Consider the following 17,653-nt stretch of genomic DNA (forward strand, 5'->3'; position numbering starts at 1 on the left):
GCTGTGGCTACAGATGTATCTGACCACCACCGGTATGACTGTTGAATGAATACTGGACTCTGTAAAGCGCTCTGGGTTTCATGAAGGGCGCTATATAAATCCAACTTGATTGATTTATTGAACTAAGCCTGTTAAATTTGAGTTGTCTAAATCTATGGTAGATTTTGGCGACTAAAATCGTAATGATATTTAGTCAACTAAAACTAGACTAAAACTAAAACAAGTCAGATGACTAAAATATGACTAAAACTAAATGGCATTTTAGTCAAAAGACTATGACTAAAACAAAATCATAATTTGCTGTCAAAATTAACACTGGTCAATTCAAATAAGTCTGCTTAAAGAAACATTTATAGCCAACGCTTAACAATCAAATTGATGAACAATGTTCCTCACAACGCAGGCGCGGGGTCCAGTGGGGGGGGGGGGGGGTGTTTTATTATGTGGCCATGCGCTGAGGGATTAGCTATTTAAAGCCATCACAGACGGCAGTGGAAAATTTCCATGCTGTCACTGAGTTGCTGTAGTGGACAGGCTATTGAGACGCAGTAGGAAGACAGAGCATCGTCAGTCAGGGGAACCAGCTCTTCTGACAGCATTGTGATAAACCTAGACATAAACGATTTCTGAAACAATTTCAACCACATCCTTCTTATTAGAATCAAACTGTTTTGCATTGTTTGGACCTCTGAATTTTACAGGTGAGTTGAATTTAACCATCTAGAGCTGTTAGAAAAACAAAAAACATTAATAAAAGCATTAATTTGATTTCTATACAACAGCTTATTATATAATGCTTAATAATATGTGTTGTTTGTTTTATTATATTCTGATACTCTGTTTCTTTGTTATTGTAAAGTAATTTGGGTCTGGTCTGATGTCCACAGTTTGCTATGTGGGTCTAGGGTTTGTTTAAATTGCATCAGTAAATTTATCAAATTACTGTATGTCCATTGTATTTATATTTCTTATTCTTAGACATGTATTTTACAACAAAAAAACTGTGTATGACATAAAGCTTTGTTTTCAAAGTTCATATCTAACCTGACAATTGATCACTAAATATACATGAGGAACCATTGACACAGAGTGAGCTAGGAAACTTGCAAGTTTTTGGGGATAATAATGTAGTATGGATGGTGGGACATTGAATGCTGTCCCCATTCTTGACCCTGCATAGATGTCGCTGTGGCTTCAGTTTCTACTACCAGCAGATTATCCTGCTGCTGTTTTATGTAACAGACTTTACTCAGAATGGTGTATCTGTATAGCTTATAGTAGCAGTTCTACAGGCCCACTGCAGACAGGGAGGTGGAGCATCCTCTGGTCATACACTGGAAGTTGAAGTATTGTGCTTGCTATGGTGTCACTGGGTACCCTCCCTGTACACAAGCTTACTATAGCCTTGAATACTACTTGTCAAAAGAAATAGACACTGAAGAGGGTAGACCTGTGTCATCATTCAAGAGATTCTGCTCCACTGTATTTACCATCCTAAACGAGAGAGTTATGAGATAAGATCATTAATAACTTGTGCCCACTTGCCCTTACAATAACTCCCTGAATACTGGTAATAAACTATCTGGATTTACTGCTCAACATCAAATACATTACACTGACTTTGACCTCATGCTTATTCCCCAAACTTTATTGATGGAAATCTACATTTAAGGTTTTGATCTGTGACTGCAGATTAATTGACATGGTTATATAAAAGTATACAATATATTATATAATAATCTATATCATATAATCTGCATACTGAATTGAAGACTGATGTGAAAAGGCTAATGCAGGTTCATTGGGAGATGGGTTACTACGTGATTAGGCTTTTTATGCTTATGGCTCCGGCACAAAGCCAGGCACACAGATTGTGCAGATGCTGAATAGGTCAATGTAAAAGCTTTCTTTTAAGAAACACCTTTTCTAAGCAGTGGGTAATATAGCCTCTTTCATAGCAGGAGAGGTCCTCATAAAACCCACCAGCAGGAGAAGAATGTAGAACCTGAAACAACTGTCTCTCTGCTGCCTGGGACAGACATGCATTGGTTATTACAGGACAGGACACACCCTCACTACAACCAAATACTAATGACACACAGGCAACAACCAAATGTTTCTGAGCAGTGTAATTCATGTAAGTCTTAAACAGCTGGTGCATTCTTGGGAATGGCACATAAAAAAATAAATAAAAAATAAATAAATAGAAGAAGTAAAAGAATGCATTGTGTCTTTTTTCAGATCCATGGGTGTGAAGGTTTTCCAGTGTTTTCCTTGGTACAGGCGCTGTATAGACAGGGGTAAGGGGAGACACTGCCCTCCTAATGCCGGTAAGAACAAATTAGATAGATAGATACTGTAGATAGATAGATAGATAGATAGATAGATAGATAGATAGATAGATAAATATATAGATAGATAGATAGATAGATAGATAGATAGATAGATAGATAGATACAGTACGGTGAAATTGTTGTGTTACAGCACTAAGGACAACAAAAAGGCACAATCAGGACTAAATACACATTTTCAATAAGTAAAAAGATGTATAAAATCCAAATATACAAGAGTGTAATACATGCTAATAAAGTTTCTGTTGGATCAACAGAATATCACAAATAACCAATTGCTTAAAAGCAAAAACAAGCTATTTAAAAATGAAAGAGTTGATTATAAACAATGGCAAAACAGTGTTGTCTTGTGTCTGAGTCTCTCATCCTCTGTGCAGGACCGTCCAGTGAGGTGGAGCCCCAGTACTCCTCAGTGGTGTCCTGGGTCAGCGATGGGACGGGCGGAGCGGTGTGTCCTGTCTACTTCTCACACAAGGCAAGAGTGGCCTACAGACATCAGATGGAGGGCAATATAATTGATTCTACATACTAAAGCCCGAGCCTCGCCATCCTGCCCATGTCCTGTAACCTTCAACCATCCCCCCACATGAACTAAGCAGGCTAAGGACTGACAGGACAGAAGTCCCTCACAGACCAGATCTTGCCAGAGGAATCTGACTGGATCCCGGTGAGAAGCATCAGGCTGAACTGCTTGGTACTGTATGTTGGTGAAAGGCTGATCATCTTTGACATCAGGAGCTTTGTTTACCCCTTTACCTTCAAGTGCATTGTTCATGCTCCCCTGTTGTTTGGCTCATATCATGTGACTTTATTTATCAATTTATGGTGTGTGTGTGTGTGGGGGGGGGGGGGGTATAGTTTAGTTTTAATATAGTTTTCTGGTACTTATCCATGGATACTGTGACCAGCAGATAGAGTATGTAAAATCATGGTCACATAATGTAAAATCCCATGTAGCACAAAACCTCTCTAACATTTGTACAATCATCTTTTTGTATTATGATTGCATTGTTAATGTTACTATCAATCTGTTTTGTATTTGTATTGCTTCAATTGAATAATAATTCAATTACTAATGTTACATAATATGTCATAATTGAATACTGCACTGGCACAAATCAGATTGTTGAATGGTGTTGGTGACTGAAAATGATCTTGCTCAATTAAAAGAACTATACAGTAAAGACTGCATGTTCTATTTTATTCTATCATAGCTTTTCATGAGGATTCTGTTTCAGTAACACAAGAGGTGCACTCAGCAAACAGGCCTTTTATGAGACGGTCTCTGGTGAAAGATTAACTCTTTGTGACGCATGGAGCTCTGGAGATTAATTTGACTGTGTTGACAAGAGATAGTGAACTCATCAGTGATTGAGGTGAGCGGAAGGAAAGAGACTGTATTTTGCTATTGTCAATATACGCTAAAAGCAAAACCATGCTCTATAGAACCATTTGTAACAATATAACCCTTTGAAAAAAGATATAGAACCAGGTAAGAAACAAACAAACAATACATTTCTGAGCTGAAAAGGGTTCTATCTGGAACAGTAGGGTTCTATAGGGTTCCTTTTTCAGAGGGTTCTTCTGTTGTTCCAAAAGGTTCTATACAGCACCCTTTGTTTAGAGTGTAAATATGATGCATGCATGGTAATGCATGCTCATATAGTAATTACTTGACATATTACAGTATTTGCAGCAGGGATAATAGATGTCTGCTTTCCATGGTTGTATAGTTTTGTTCTATAACATTTTGTCCCATGACACCATGGCTTGACAAAGCAAAAACATTTCAACAAATATCTGGCCACACAGACTACAGTATGTCGAGCTCTTCTCCATGGAAATGGGTTAATGGGCTAATAAAGTAAATGATGCATTCACTCTGCAAATAAAGTAAATAATTCATTTTACAAGCATATTTGTAAGCTCAAATGTTCTATCGTAAAATCCTGATGAATTTAGAACTGTAGTTCAGAAATAAAATTGTTTTTGTCAATGGAAATGTGAGGCTATTGCATATCTGGCCACTAGGGGTCTGACTTTCACCGTGTTAGAGAGTTGCATTTGCGCTGACAAGGAGAATAACATGTACGATCATAACCACATGCGAACATGTCATACCAGTTCCATTTGTTATTAATTGTTTATTTAGACATAAATTACAAATAGAATGCCTGACATTTGCATGTGTATAAAATTACAAAAATAATTCCATATTTTCATTTTCATCATACCTTTGTGAGGTGGCTAAAAACCTACAGTATGAGATGCTTCTCATTTTAAAAGATAATTTTTGGTGCTGTAACCTTCATTGTCATGGCATTCATGAGGATGTATTTCTGGCCCTCGGATTGGTGAACTGGGGTGCAACGTCAGGTTAACATCGTTGGTTGTTGATATTAGTCAACAGTTTGTGATGTGGGGCTTTGTATGAAGCAGTGAAAGCACCAGGCGACAATGTGCCACGTCCATCCTCATCCACTTGACCCATGATAATGTAGTTCAAACCTGAGGAGAACATTGATTGACAATATATTTATTAAATTCCATTTATAAATGTATAAAAAGGCCTGTGTGCGTCTGTCTGTGTGTATGTGTGTGTGTGTGTGTGTGTGTGTGTGTGTGTGTGTGTGTGTGTTTGTGTGTGTGCGTGCATATGTGCATGTGTGTGTGCTGGTCAGATAAGAGTTTGTTTACAGTACCTCTGCGCAGTAGAGGACACTTCTTGCATGTTGAAATCAGTTTGACAGACATGGCCTCTCCGGCCTGCGTGATGATCAGCCGGCCTGACTTGTAGGCCTTGATGAGGGAGACGCTGATCTGGACGCTGCCCTGAGGCCCTGGGGTCATCCCGGTCACCTTCCCTGTGATCACTGACAAGGACACAGTGTGGGGAGGAGTGGTCAGCTTCCAGAAATCTATATCTGATTGGCTACAGTGCAGACCTGACTCAAGCAAATGCTCAAGTAACTGAGCAAATTTAAAATAGTATTTCCACCTAAGTTTTCTACAGTGTAATGTAAAGCTGGCTGTGATTTGCTGTGCAGCTTGGTACTCACCAAATTCACTGGCGCAGAAACTCTTCTTTATGGTTCCGTCCCTCTTGCATGCCCTAGCGCACAGTGGGTTCTGGGGGACTGGAAAACACGAGCAAAGACGATAACACATATGAGTCATCCAAGCACAATTTCTCAGAAACACACTTTCCCTCCTACAGTACACACACGCACACACACATGCTACAGTACACACACACACACACACATGCACAGAAAGCTGTGGCCACATCGATGCTTCAGCCTCCCTCACCTGGTCTCTTGCCATCTGGTCTCTTGACCACTACTCTCCTGTCGGGTAGCCGATACCTGACTGGTTGGGTAGGTTCAGGTTTGGGTACCTCAGGCTCTGGGATCACATATTTGACCGTGGTGGTGGTGGTGGTGGTGGGTGCCAGGGTAGTGGTGGTAATTGCGGCAGGCAGTTCAGGCTGGATGGGATCGACAGCAGGCTTGGACGGAGCTGAGTCCACCCTGTCGGCAGTGGGAGAGCGAAGGCCACGAGGGACGCTGGTGTAACTGGCCATGAAGCCATCAGAGGTCACACTCTGGTCAGAGACAAACTGCACCAGGAGCACGTTGCCATTGGTAACAAATGTCCTGTGGGGGGAGACAGAGAGGTTCGGAGGACATCAGTGGAGTTCTATCATTACGGTAGCAGATGGACGACAAACATACTGCACTAACATACATACACAAACATAATGTCCTACGGTGTCATCTTTCATTACTTACTCAGGGGAGGTATCTCCACAGAATTTACCAATGCGTCGAGAGTCATCTTTCTCTCCACCATTGAAGAATGTCACGTAGTCAAAGCGGCAGTAAGAGTCGGCCTCCAAATCAAACTTATCAAACTTCACCTCAATCACCTAACCCACACAAAGACGTAAATGGACATAAATTCTCATTAAGTTAACATTTAATTTATTTAAGAACTAATAGAAGATGTAGATTAGACATAGTACATGTTCATAATATGGTCTTATGGTTTGTGCATCACTGTGACAGGATCAACATTAGAGTGCGAGAGCTGAGAATGGTGACCATGTTGGGCTCCACAGTGATGAGCCAGGAGCAGCTGACGCCTGCTGGGTAGTTCTTGTCGGGCCAGTTGGGGGTCTTGATTTCACCCTGGGACTTTGTCATCTTGCCGCCACAGAATTGGGCTTCTGAAACAAGAAGTCATATATGCATTGTGTCAGTCACTTACACTACTGACTTCAATGCACAAGAGACATTTGACAAAGGGGCGGCTGTAGCTCAGTTGGTAGAGCGGGTCGTCCAATGATCGTAGGGTCAGCGGTTCGAATCCCGCCTCCTCCTGTCCACATGTCGAAGTGTCCTTGGGCAAGACATTGAACCCCAAATTGCTCCCAATGAGCAGGCTAGCGCCTTGCATGGCAGTTGCCACCATTGGTGTGTGAATGGGTGAATGAGAGGCCTTCATTGTAAAGCGCTTTGGATAAAAGCGCTATATAAGTGCAGTCCATTTACCATTTACCATTACAAACTTACCGTCCACATACGGTTTCCCTCCATTGAAGTAAGCCAGGAAGCCTCGTCCCCCATTCCCAGAGTCGGAAACCATCTCCAGCATCATGGTGTTGGTGGTGGAGATCAGGGAACCGGGACGGAACGTTCCACAGAAGCGGCCCAGCTTCTGCACCATGTTGGAGTGGCCGTTATATACGTCCAGGTAGTCATAGAGACACTGTGAGTCAGCCTCCAGGTCGAAGATGCGGAAGGAGAGCATGACCACATTGCCCTCTGGGACCTGGAATCCAGAGAGAGGGGGGGATGGTGTCCTTATGAGTCAGTGAAGGAATGCTGGCTGAATGTGCAGGAGGGTTAGAGACTAAGGAGGATCATTGACTCACTGTAATGCGCCACGTGCATTTGCTGTTTGGTTTGTAGTAGCTGGGAAACCCTTCACTTCCCACAAAGCCAGAGTCGGCAACCAGATCTCCTCCACAGTTGAACACAGGCCTGAGAGGAGGCACAGAAGAGTCCAGGGCGGAGGGATGGACTTTGATTATGTTGATTATACAGTATATGGAGTGTAGTGGCTCCAAACCAATAGTCGCCACCATCCAGGCAAGGCAGGGATTTTGACGCACACCAAATCTTCAAACAAAAGTCTTATATTCAGGCCAGGTAGAATTGCAACAAAAATGTTCAACTGCATCTTTAGAGAACAGAAATAAGAAATATAAATTAAAGCTGCTTCGCAGCGATGAGGCGGGGCCAGGCAATTTCCGACAAGTTTAGGAGCAATAAGCGAGAGAATAGGAGGACAACAAGAAAGTTGACATTCCAATGTTAATTTTGTACATTCATATCGTATCGTAAAAACATTTGTAAAACATTTTGATGCATTGTAAGCTCGATTTTGATAATTCAACAATCTGGTCAATGAGTTTGTGAATTACAGTCTGAACATCCAGTGGAGCAAGTTGTGTGGTGTTAATTGATTGAAAAATGTGGGATGAGATATGTTTATTAATTTTTACAGGTTTTGTCTGTTTTTCTTTATAATTGAACATTAACTTCAGCAGCTGTGTACTCAGTCAGTTGCCAATCAATCGATTTAGTCATTGTAGTCCTCGGCGGGGGCTGGGTAGGGTTGCCAACAGCGATGTCTTCGGAGCTTGCGTTGGATTGTGGGTAATGTAGTTTTCTCTGTATGTAGTGTTGGTTTCAGAGGACAGAATTAAACATATTTTTAAAAATTCAATTTTTGAGATAAAATTCTGAAAAAATCATACTACATCTTGGATATGTGGCCAATGTTGTCACTTTTTATGAGGATGATCAGACATTGATTTGGCGAGAATTAATAGGAACTGTATACAGAACTGTTAACAGTAAAACTTTTTGAAGTGCTGTGGGCTCTATTTTTCATATTTCAAAAATCTGTGAGGATCGTTTGGTAAGGACAGTCTGAAGATACAGTAGATCAATTTTGGTGTCAATTGAACAAAAAATGTGGGAGGAGATAGGTTTGATAGGTTTTACAGTTTATGAAGAAATCAGAGTGATGGACTTCAAAATTCCTGCAAGGTCAAAGCGTATGAAAGTTTTGTCTCACTTGAGACTACATTCACGTGGTGGATTTACAGTGATAGCCCCTATGGCTGATTTGTTATGATTTTTTTTTAAGTTTTAAACTTTAGACTGTTGCTGTAGCGCCACCTTCAGGTTTATTGACCTACAATGCAGGTTGAGGACTTTGGGTATAGTACTGGAGCTTTGTGCAAATTTTGGTGATTTTTTGTCCACGGGAAGTTAGACTTCAGTGGAAGATGGAGAATAATAATAATAAGTAAAACATTTTCATGCATTGTAAGCTCAATTTTGATAATTCAATAATCTGGTCAATGAGTTTGTGAATGACAGTTTGAAGATCCAGTGTAGCAACTTTAGTGTTAATTGATTGAAAAATGTGGGTTACAGGTTTTGTTAGCTTTTTTTTCATAATTGAACATTAACTTCAGCCGCTGTGTACTCAGTCAGTTGCCAATCAATCAATTTAGTCATTGTAATCCTCGGCGGGGGTTGGGTAGTGTTGCCAACAGCGATGTCTCCGATTCGTTGAGCTTGCGTTGGATTGTGGGTAACGTAGTTTTCTCTGTATGAAGTGTTGGTTTCAGAGGACAGAATTAAACATATTTTTAAAAATTCTATTTTTGAGATAAAATTCTGAAAAAAATCATACTACATCTTGGATATGTGGCCAATGTTGTCACTTTTTATGAGGATGATCAGACATTGATTTGGCGAGAATTAATAGGAACTGTATACAAAACTGTTAACAGTGAAACCTTTTGAAGTGCTGTGGGCTCAATTTTTCATATTTCAAAAATCTGTGAGGATCCTTTGGTAAGGACAGTCTGTAGATACAGTATATTAATTTTGGTGTCAATTGAACAAAAAATGTGGGAGGAGATATGTTTGATAGGTTTTACAGTTTATGAAGAAATCAGAGTGATGGACTTCAAAATTCCTGCAAGGTCAAAGTGTATGAAGGTTTTGTCTCACTTGGGACTACATTCACGTGGTGGTTTTACAGTGATAGCACCTATGGCTGATTTGTTATGATTTTTTTAAGTTTTAAACTTTAGACTGTTGCTGTAGCGCCACCTTCAGGTTTATTGACCTACAATGCAGGTTGAGGACTTTGGATATAGTACTGGAGCTATGTGCAAATTTTGGTGATTTTTTGTCCATGGGAAGTTAGACTTCAGTGGAAGGAGAATAATAATAATTAAAGCTGCTTCGCAGCGATGAGGCGGGGCCAGGCAATTTCCGACAAGTTTAGGAGCAATAAGCGAGAGAATAGGACAACAAGAAAGTTGACATTCCAATGTTCATTTTGTACATTCGTATCGTAAAACATTTGTAAAACATTTTGATGCGTTGTAAGCTCGATTTTGATAATTCAACAATCTGGTCAATGAGTTTGTGAATTACAGTCTGAAGATCCAGTGTAGCAAGTTTGGTGTTAATTGATTGAAAAATGTGGGATGAGATATGTTTATTAATTTTTACAGGTTTTGTTTGCTTTTCTTCATAATTGAACATTAACTTCAGCAGCTGTGTACTCAGTCAGTTGCCAATCAATCGATTTAGTCATTGTAATCCTCGGCGGGGGTTGGGTAGGGTTGCCAACAGCGATGTCTCCGATTCGTGGAGCTTGTGTTGGATTATGGGTAACGTAGTTTTCTCTGTATGAAGTGTTGGTTTCAGAGGACAGAATTAAACATATTTTAAAAAAATCAATTTTTGAGATAAAATTCTCAAAAAAAATCATACTACATCTTGGATATGTGGCTAATGTTGTCACTTTTTATGAGGACAATCAGACATTGATTTGGCGAGAATTAATAGGAACTATATACAGAACTGTTAACAGTAAAACTTTTTGATGTGCTGTGGGCTCAATTTTTCATATTTCAAAAATCTGTGAGGATCGTTTGGTGAGGACAGTCTGAAGATACAGTAGATCAATTTTGGTGTCAATTGAACTAAAAATGTGGGAGGAGATAGGTTTGATAGGTTTTACAGTTTATGAAGAAATCAGAGTGATGGACTTCAAAATTCCTGCAAGGTCAAAGCGTATGAAAGTTTTGTCTCACTTGGGCCTACATTCACGTGGTGGTTTTACAGTGATAGCACCTATGGCTGATTTGTTATGATTTTTTTAAGTTTTAAACTTTAGACTGTTGCTGTAGCGCCACCTTCAGGTTTATTGACCTACAATGCAGGTTGAGGACTTTGGGTATACTACTGGAGCTATGTGCAAATCTTGGTGATTTTTTGTCCACGGGAAGTTAGACTTCAGTGGAAGATGGGAGAATAATAATAATAATCAAGATTCCTGCAAGGTCAGAGTGTATGAAAGTTTTGTCTCACTTGGGCCTACATTCACGTGGTGGTTTTACTGTGATGGCACCTATGGCTGATTTGTTATGATTTTTTAAAGTTTTAAACTTTAGACTTTTGCTGTAGCGCCACCTTCAGCTTTATTGACCTACAATGCAGGTTGAGGACTTTGGGTTTAGTACTGGAGCTATGTGCACATTTTTGTGATTTTTTGTCCACAGGAAGTTAGACTTCAGTGGAAGATGGAGAATAATAATAATAAGTAAAACATTTTAATGCATTGTAAGCTCAATTTTGATAATTCAATAATCTGGTCAATGAGTTTGTGAATGACAGTTTGAAGATCCAGTGTAGCAACTTTAGTATTAATTGATTGAAAAATGTGGGTTACAGGTTTTGTTAGCTTTTTTTTTTCATAATTGAACATTAACTTCAGCAGCTGTGTACTCAGTCAGTTGCCAATCAATCAATTTAGTCATTGTAATCCTCGGCGGGGGTTGGGTAGGGTTGCCAACAGCGATGTCTCAGATTCGTGGAGCTTGCGTTGGATTGTGGGTAATGTAGTTTACTCTGTATGAAGTGTTGGTTTCAGAGGACAGAATTAAACATATTTTTAAAAATTCAATTTTTGAGATAAAATTCTGAAAAAAATCATACTACATCTTGGATATGTGGCCAATGTTGTCACTCTTTATGAGGATGATCAGACATTGATTTGGCGAGAATTAATAGGAACTATACAGAACTGTTAACAGTAAAACTTTTTGAAGTACTGTGGGCTCTATTTTTCATATTTCAAAAATCTGTGAGGATCGTTTGGTAAGGACAGTCTGAAGATACAGTAGATCGATTTTGGTGTCAATTGAACAAAAAATGTGGGAGGAGATAGGTTTGATAGGTTTTACAGTTTATGAAGAAATCAGAGTGATGGACTTCAAAATTCCTGCAAGGTCAAAGCGTATGAAGGTTTTGTCTCACTTGGGACTACATTCACGTGGTGGTTTTACAGTGATAGCACCTATGGCTGATTTGTTATGATTTTTTTTAAGTTTTAAACTTTAGACTGTTGCTGTAGCGCCACCTTCAGGTTTATTGACCTTCAATGCAGGTTGAGGACTTTGGGTATAGGACTGGAGCTTTGTGCAAATTTTGGCGATTTTTTGTCCATGGGAAGTTAGACTTCAGTGGAAGATGGAGAATAATAATAATAATAATAATATAGGCAAATACAATAGGGTTCCGGCAGCTACGCTGCCTGGCCCCTAATAATATAGGCAAATACAATAGGGTTCCGGCAGCTACGCTGCCTGGCCCCTAAAAATAACAAAATCATTGCAAATACTGGCTTACTCTGTTGTGTGTCTCTTTCAGAGGTAAAAAAAAAAAAAGAAAAAAAAGGTACCCAGGCCTACCAGGACTCCTCCCTCCCTAGGCCTCACTTCCTGCCATTTAATTCTTCCTTGCCACAGTACAGATGGTTGGGCTCTATGGGGGAGCCATCACACCGCATAACAATTAATGAATCAATAATAATCATTACTCAATACCATTCAATGATATTCATTTGGCTCCTATATGGAGTTATCCTTAACGTAACACTTTAGAATAACCCTTGTTAATAAACCATGTATAAAGCATCTGTTAATCCTTTACAAACGATTATTACAACATTTATGAAAGTTAGTAAGCTATTTATAAATGAGTAGTTATGTATTTATAAATATGTTTCAAATGATTTTCTAATGGTTTATCAGATCATTTATATGGTATGTGAAAATGGTCTGCTCACATTTAATAAATCATTTATAAATGACATGTCAACCCAAACTTGGGCGGGTTCACACGCTAACCAGGATTTATCCGCTGCTTCTCAGAAATGGTGGTTCATTAAAAGAACATTTACTTCATTCCGTGTTGCTCCACTTCTTTTTCTCTTGACATATCAACCCATTTTAAAAGATTTACTGATGATTTGTATAAGGTATGTGATAATGGTCTGCTCACCATTTATGAGTGAATTATGAATAACCTTGTGAATAATATTGTCAATTCATAAATATTAGCACATGTAGTAATACCTCAGTTATACCTCAGTTAATAATACACGTCTTTAGAAACCATTTATTAATGATTTATTAATCGTTAGTAAAGTGTTTTGCAAGGATTTATCTAAAGCAGACACTATACTTTCTAGATATTTATAAATGAGCCATTACTCAGCGACATACAGTACTATCGAAAACCATTTACTAATCATCAATAACATTTTTGCAGTGCTTCATCTAAAGCGGGTGTGACTGTTTGGAACTTTTCTGCATTGTGTATTGTTATTGCCGAGGGGTGGACTTCAACCCTGGTCTCCCACGTGACAGACCTTGTTCTAAACAGCTACGCCACCGAAAAGCTCGCTAATCAGTGGCACAGACGATGCAGACGATAAGACTCGGGTCAGGCAACAACAATAGTCGGCAATAACAATACACAACTCAGACGAGTTCAAAACGCCCGCTTTAGTTTCAGTGAAAAAAACATGATTAATGATTAGCAAATGGTTTATAGTATGTCCCTGAATAATGACTCATTTATAACTATTTAGAAAGTATAGAACCATCAAAGATGGAGGCCATTTAAAAATAGCTTACTAATGTTTATAAATGATGTAATAATGATTTGTAAAAGATGAACATATTATGAACAGATGCTTTATAAATGGTTTATTAACAAGGGTTATTATAAAGCGTTACCACAAAGAAGGACAGACACACACACATCCTGTATATATATATATATACACACCTACACACACACACACACACACACACACAAATGCACGCACACTCACTGATATTGATACACACATACATACAAGTATCATGACTCACTTCCTCAATAGATTAGGGTTAAGAGTTAAGAGCCCTCTGTAATAATGCCTCCTCTTGGCACACTGGTGTCAGTTACAAGAGAAAGGGGACAGACAGGATGGACAATGGACAGTGGTACTTGACACACAATTCTCCCCATATAAACCTCTTCAACTTCTATCTTTTTTACATTTCTTTCTCTACTTGCACTAGTTTCTCACTCAAAAAGACTCAAACAGGCTTCCCATTACTACCCTGACTGCCCCGTCTGCACGGACATGTCATCAAGCTACTTTTTCCAAAAAGCTATGCTTTATAGAATAGACATTTTCTTCTAAGCTCAGACTACTGCCAGCATACTGTCAAGGATGTGTTTTTCCATGGCAGAAGAGTTACTGACTGTCTGATGCTTTGGGGACAGAGAAGTTACAGTGAGGAAAGAGACTGGATGTGGTTCGAAAACAGCTGTGAGCCTGTCTGTGAGCAGGACCAATGAAAACGAACACGAAACTGCATATCCTGGACAAATTAGAAATTAATATTTAAAACAAAAAGCAAAATATGTACCTGACTGCTTGTGAACTCTTTCTTAGAAAACCAACATAAAATGGTTAGCAAATATTTTTACAGGACTCAAGCCAATGTCCTTGAGTTTACTTAAATATTTGAAACTTGACATTCTTTAACAAAATAAGTGCTCAGACTGCAGAACCCCAGCTAAGAGAGACGCCAGAGCCAAGCACGTGATAGCCAAAAAGGTCCAGAGCCAAGCCGTCCTGATCCAACCCTACGCAGACAAAGCATTAACATCTGGGGGAGCTCAACCACGGCAATCTGAGCCTGGCTGCCTCAGACAACAACAGGACTGCCATATCCCCACGCTAATATGCAAATACAGGAAGGAATTCAGAACACAGTGGGGTGTCCATCTCCACCTGGTACAGTCTATGCATGTTGCACAGTGATTGTGCTACATACTGTACTTGACTTTAACCATAGAAGTCATGAATAAAGGTGCATCCTTCTGGAACTTTCCACAAAGACTATGCAGCCGTCCAATGGGAGGCATCCACACTGTTACCATACCTCAGATACTACACATGACAAACACAGCAAACCTACACCCTCACACATTTGATCTCACCTGGTGTAGTTGGTCGTCTGTGGTTGGTTCTGAGTCTGAGCCCAGCCCAGACTGAGAGACAGGAGCACGCAGACAGCCCAGATACAGCTGTGACACCTCATGATGCAGAATGCTCACACAGGGACAGGGTAAAGGAGAAGAGAGGGATGAGAGAAAGAGGGGAGAGGTGAAGGACAGGGGGAGGGAGCCGCTGGAGGGGTGGAGCGAGGGAGAGATCCGAGAATTGAAGTGAGAAAAAAAAAGGGAGCAAGAAAAAAGAATTAAAGAGCGAGGGATGCAGAAGGAGTTGAAACATCTAGAAAGAGCGGTGTGGGGGAGGAAGGAAGGGGAGTCTTTAATTGCAGCCAGATGCTAAGTGTTAACACAGGCCTCAATAACAGAGGGGGAAGAGAGAGGATAGGAGAGCAACATGGACTAGTATCACTCAGAAGCATGCAACGCACTACTGTGCTACACTAATGCAAAATTACTTCCTTACCAGAACATTCTAGAATGCCTTAAATACTATCATTATTACTCCATTGGAAACAGCTTTGAAGTGCTGGCCGACTGCTCCGGTGGAGGGAGACCCTGAGGCTATGGAGGGTGTCGAGCATCGTCATGTCTCCCTGCATTCCCGGGCAATGCTCTGACCTCTCAGGATCATCATTCTTTAGTCAGAAAGATAACAGCACATACAATGTTATGTATATGGCATACAAGAAAAAGTGTTAAAAAAAAGGGTATTTTATAGGCAAAACAGGTATATCTTGAACATTTAGGCACCATTGTGTGACCTATTTCTTCAAACCGTATTCCCCCAGCCCCCTAGATCTCCTTTAGCACCAGAACCTGAGTGAGACAACTGCTCCCACAATGCACTGAGAAACACTCCAGAGGGGGGCTGTGCTCCCTCGGTGGAGCTCCATTACAGAGACAACCCTTTGGCACACATTTCTGGGGGCCTGTAGAGGGGGTGCCGTTTCACAAAGCCCATAACCGGATGATTCAGGGGGACTGGAAGCTGGAGAGCCATGATGAAAGCCTGGAGGAAGTGGCATAGACCGCCCATACAGTCATATCTCAGGCTCACCATAGTGGACCACTGTCTCCTGTTAGAGACGGGAAATCACTTGAACAAGGATCTAATACGGAGTGATTTATATCAACTGCTGGATATATTATTGTTGCAACAGATAGAGAGAGAGAGTGTGAGACTCCTGAGCTCGCTGAAGGCAGTGTGAGGCTGAGGCTGTGATAAGTGGCAGAGAGAGAGCAGGAATGCACTCTGACGCACAATCTGCTGGGGGGCGGAAGGAGTATGTGTGTGTGTGTGTGTGTGTGTGTTGAGAAGGCTGCTGCTAGAGTGTGGGAGTATGAGTGACCTTAACACCTGGCTGGAGTCCAAGGGTGTAGGCCTTTGCCACGACTCCAGAACAATCTATTAGAATGGACTCCACACATTCCTGTCAGAGACCAGAGTGAAGCAATAGGGGAGTATGAGTTTGGGGTCGTTGAGGAGGCAGGGAAGGATGGGTGAGAAGGACTGTTTTAAGGAACAGGGGGCTGGAAATTAAATGATGCTATGGAGGAAAGGGTCTGGGGGAAGTAAATAGTTGGGTGGACTGTGTGTAAACAAACAATACCACACACACACATAATAGACCCCATCTCTCATCTGGATAAACAATCACACTCACAAACGACAGTAATGATATGGACGTACTGTACTCAGTCAGAGAAGCAGAGTGTGAACGTGTGTAATGACTGCAGTTGCAGTTTTCAGAACAATCATAAGCCCATCTCTTCCCTGTCATTGTGGTTTTGTTCTAAAGCACTCAGCCAAACTTTAAAAAAAGAACAAGGCTACCGCAAACCCGTTCACAGAAAAAAACAAAACTGTACCTCCAGCTATCAAATTTAAGCATGTTGATTCATAGAAACAATCAGTATTGTAAAGTGTGTAAGCCTAGTTATTCAGTAGAGATGAACAGATACTATTAGAATAGTCTAGTCATTGTCACCGCTCAATTCCAGCTGTACCAATCAGATTCAGCCCCCAAACACTGTTTTACAGGGACACCATGGGGAAAAAAAACAAGCGTCGCACCACCCAAGACAATTGTAATAGTTTAAAGCTATAGTGTTTTTTTCTCCTATTCCAGAATGATAATGGGTTGCAGACAGACCTTTCTCCAGCGCTGGCACAGTGCTAAAACAAAGTGTGAAGATACTGTCGGTCTGGCTAGGCGAAACCACAACCTGTGGAGAATGACCAGAAGAATGATGAGTATGGAGATGAATTCAGTGGGTCAAGTGAACCCTGTGCCATACAGGCAGGTCAACATACTGTAAGGCTTCTGGGAAGTAGCCTTTTGTTGTTTAGATATGGATCAGTTTCTCTTCTCAAGGCACCACTGTGTGAGGTCTTATTTACCTTTAGACACTCCAAAGATTGTCCTAAATATTGTTGACTCTTTGGACTTTGAAATGTACAAAGTGTGGCATCTGTTGAAGCTTAATATCTACGGTTCCATTTCTTCAGTACTGATGCCAGGTTGTCTGTAGGTGGAGATGGCACAGCCACTCTCAGATGTCCCCTTGAGCTGGTGGCCAACAGTACTCCCTTCCTCCTAACTCATGAAAAACTGTGGAATGTTCACACACTTTGAAATCCATTTTGTGAGACCTGAAAAAGGGAACATAGAGTGTATCTGATTGAAGCGTCTCAGATGCATGGCTTTTTATTACACACTGTGGAGCCTCTTTAGCCACCTCCCTGGGTTTGCTCAGCCTCTGATCCTGGACACAGATACATCCACTGTAAGTCAAGCTGCGTGTTGTGATTAACTGGTGGATTAGCAGTGAAGAAGATTC

At 40.6% G+C, this 17,653-nt stretch overlaps 1 protein-coding gene across 1 annotated transcript; it reads right to left on the reverse strand.

The window, feature by feature from the left end:
* Positions 1-4,491: 4,491 nt before the first annotated feature.
* Positions 4,492-14,925, reverse strand: pcolcea (procollagen C-endopeptidase enhancer a). Its single transcript, XM_084450125.1, has 9 exons — positions 14,798-14,925; positions 7,288-7,396; positions 6,926-7,184; positions 6,455-6,579; positions 6,143-6,279; positions 5,661-6,007; positions 5,411-5,488; positions 5,054-5,224; positions 4,492-4,859 (listed from the first exon to the last, which is right to left on the reverse strand). The coding sequence occupies exons 1-9, from the start codon at positions 14,896-14,898 to the stop codon at positions 4,729-4,731; spliced, it is 1,458 nt and encodes a 485-aa protein (XP_084306251.1). The 5' UTR covers positions 14,899-14,925; the 3' UTR covers positions 4,492-4,728.
* Between the last annotated feature and the right edge of the window lie 2,728 nt (positions 14,926-17,653).

The sequence above is a fragment of the Borostomias antarcticus genome, assembly GCF_949987555.1.
Source record: "Borostomias antarcticus genome assembly, chromosome: 15".
Classification (NCBI taxonomy): Eukaryota; Metazoa; Chordata; class Actinopteri; order Stomiiformes; family Stomiidae; genus Borostomias; species Borostomias antarcticus.

What these genes read in the sequence shown, in the direction of transcription:
- pcolcea (XM_084450125.1), bottom strand. Translation starts at nt 14,898, where the DNA reads ATGAGGTGTCACAGCTGTATCTGGGCTGTCTGCGTGCTCCTGTCTCTC. An exon ending in AGGGAAACCGTATGTGGACG is followed by an intron (nt 6,580 to 6,925) that starts GTAAGTTTGTAA and finishes TTCTTGTTTCAG; the next exon opens with AAGCCCAATTCTGTGGCGGC. An exon ending in TGTGGAGATACCTCCCCTGA is followed by an intron (nt 6,008 to 6,142) that starts GTAAGTAATGAA and finishes CTCCCCCCACAG; the next exon opens with GACATTTGTTACCAATGGCA.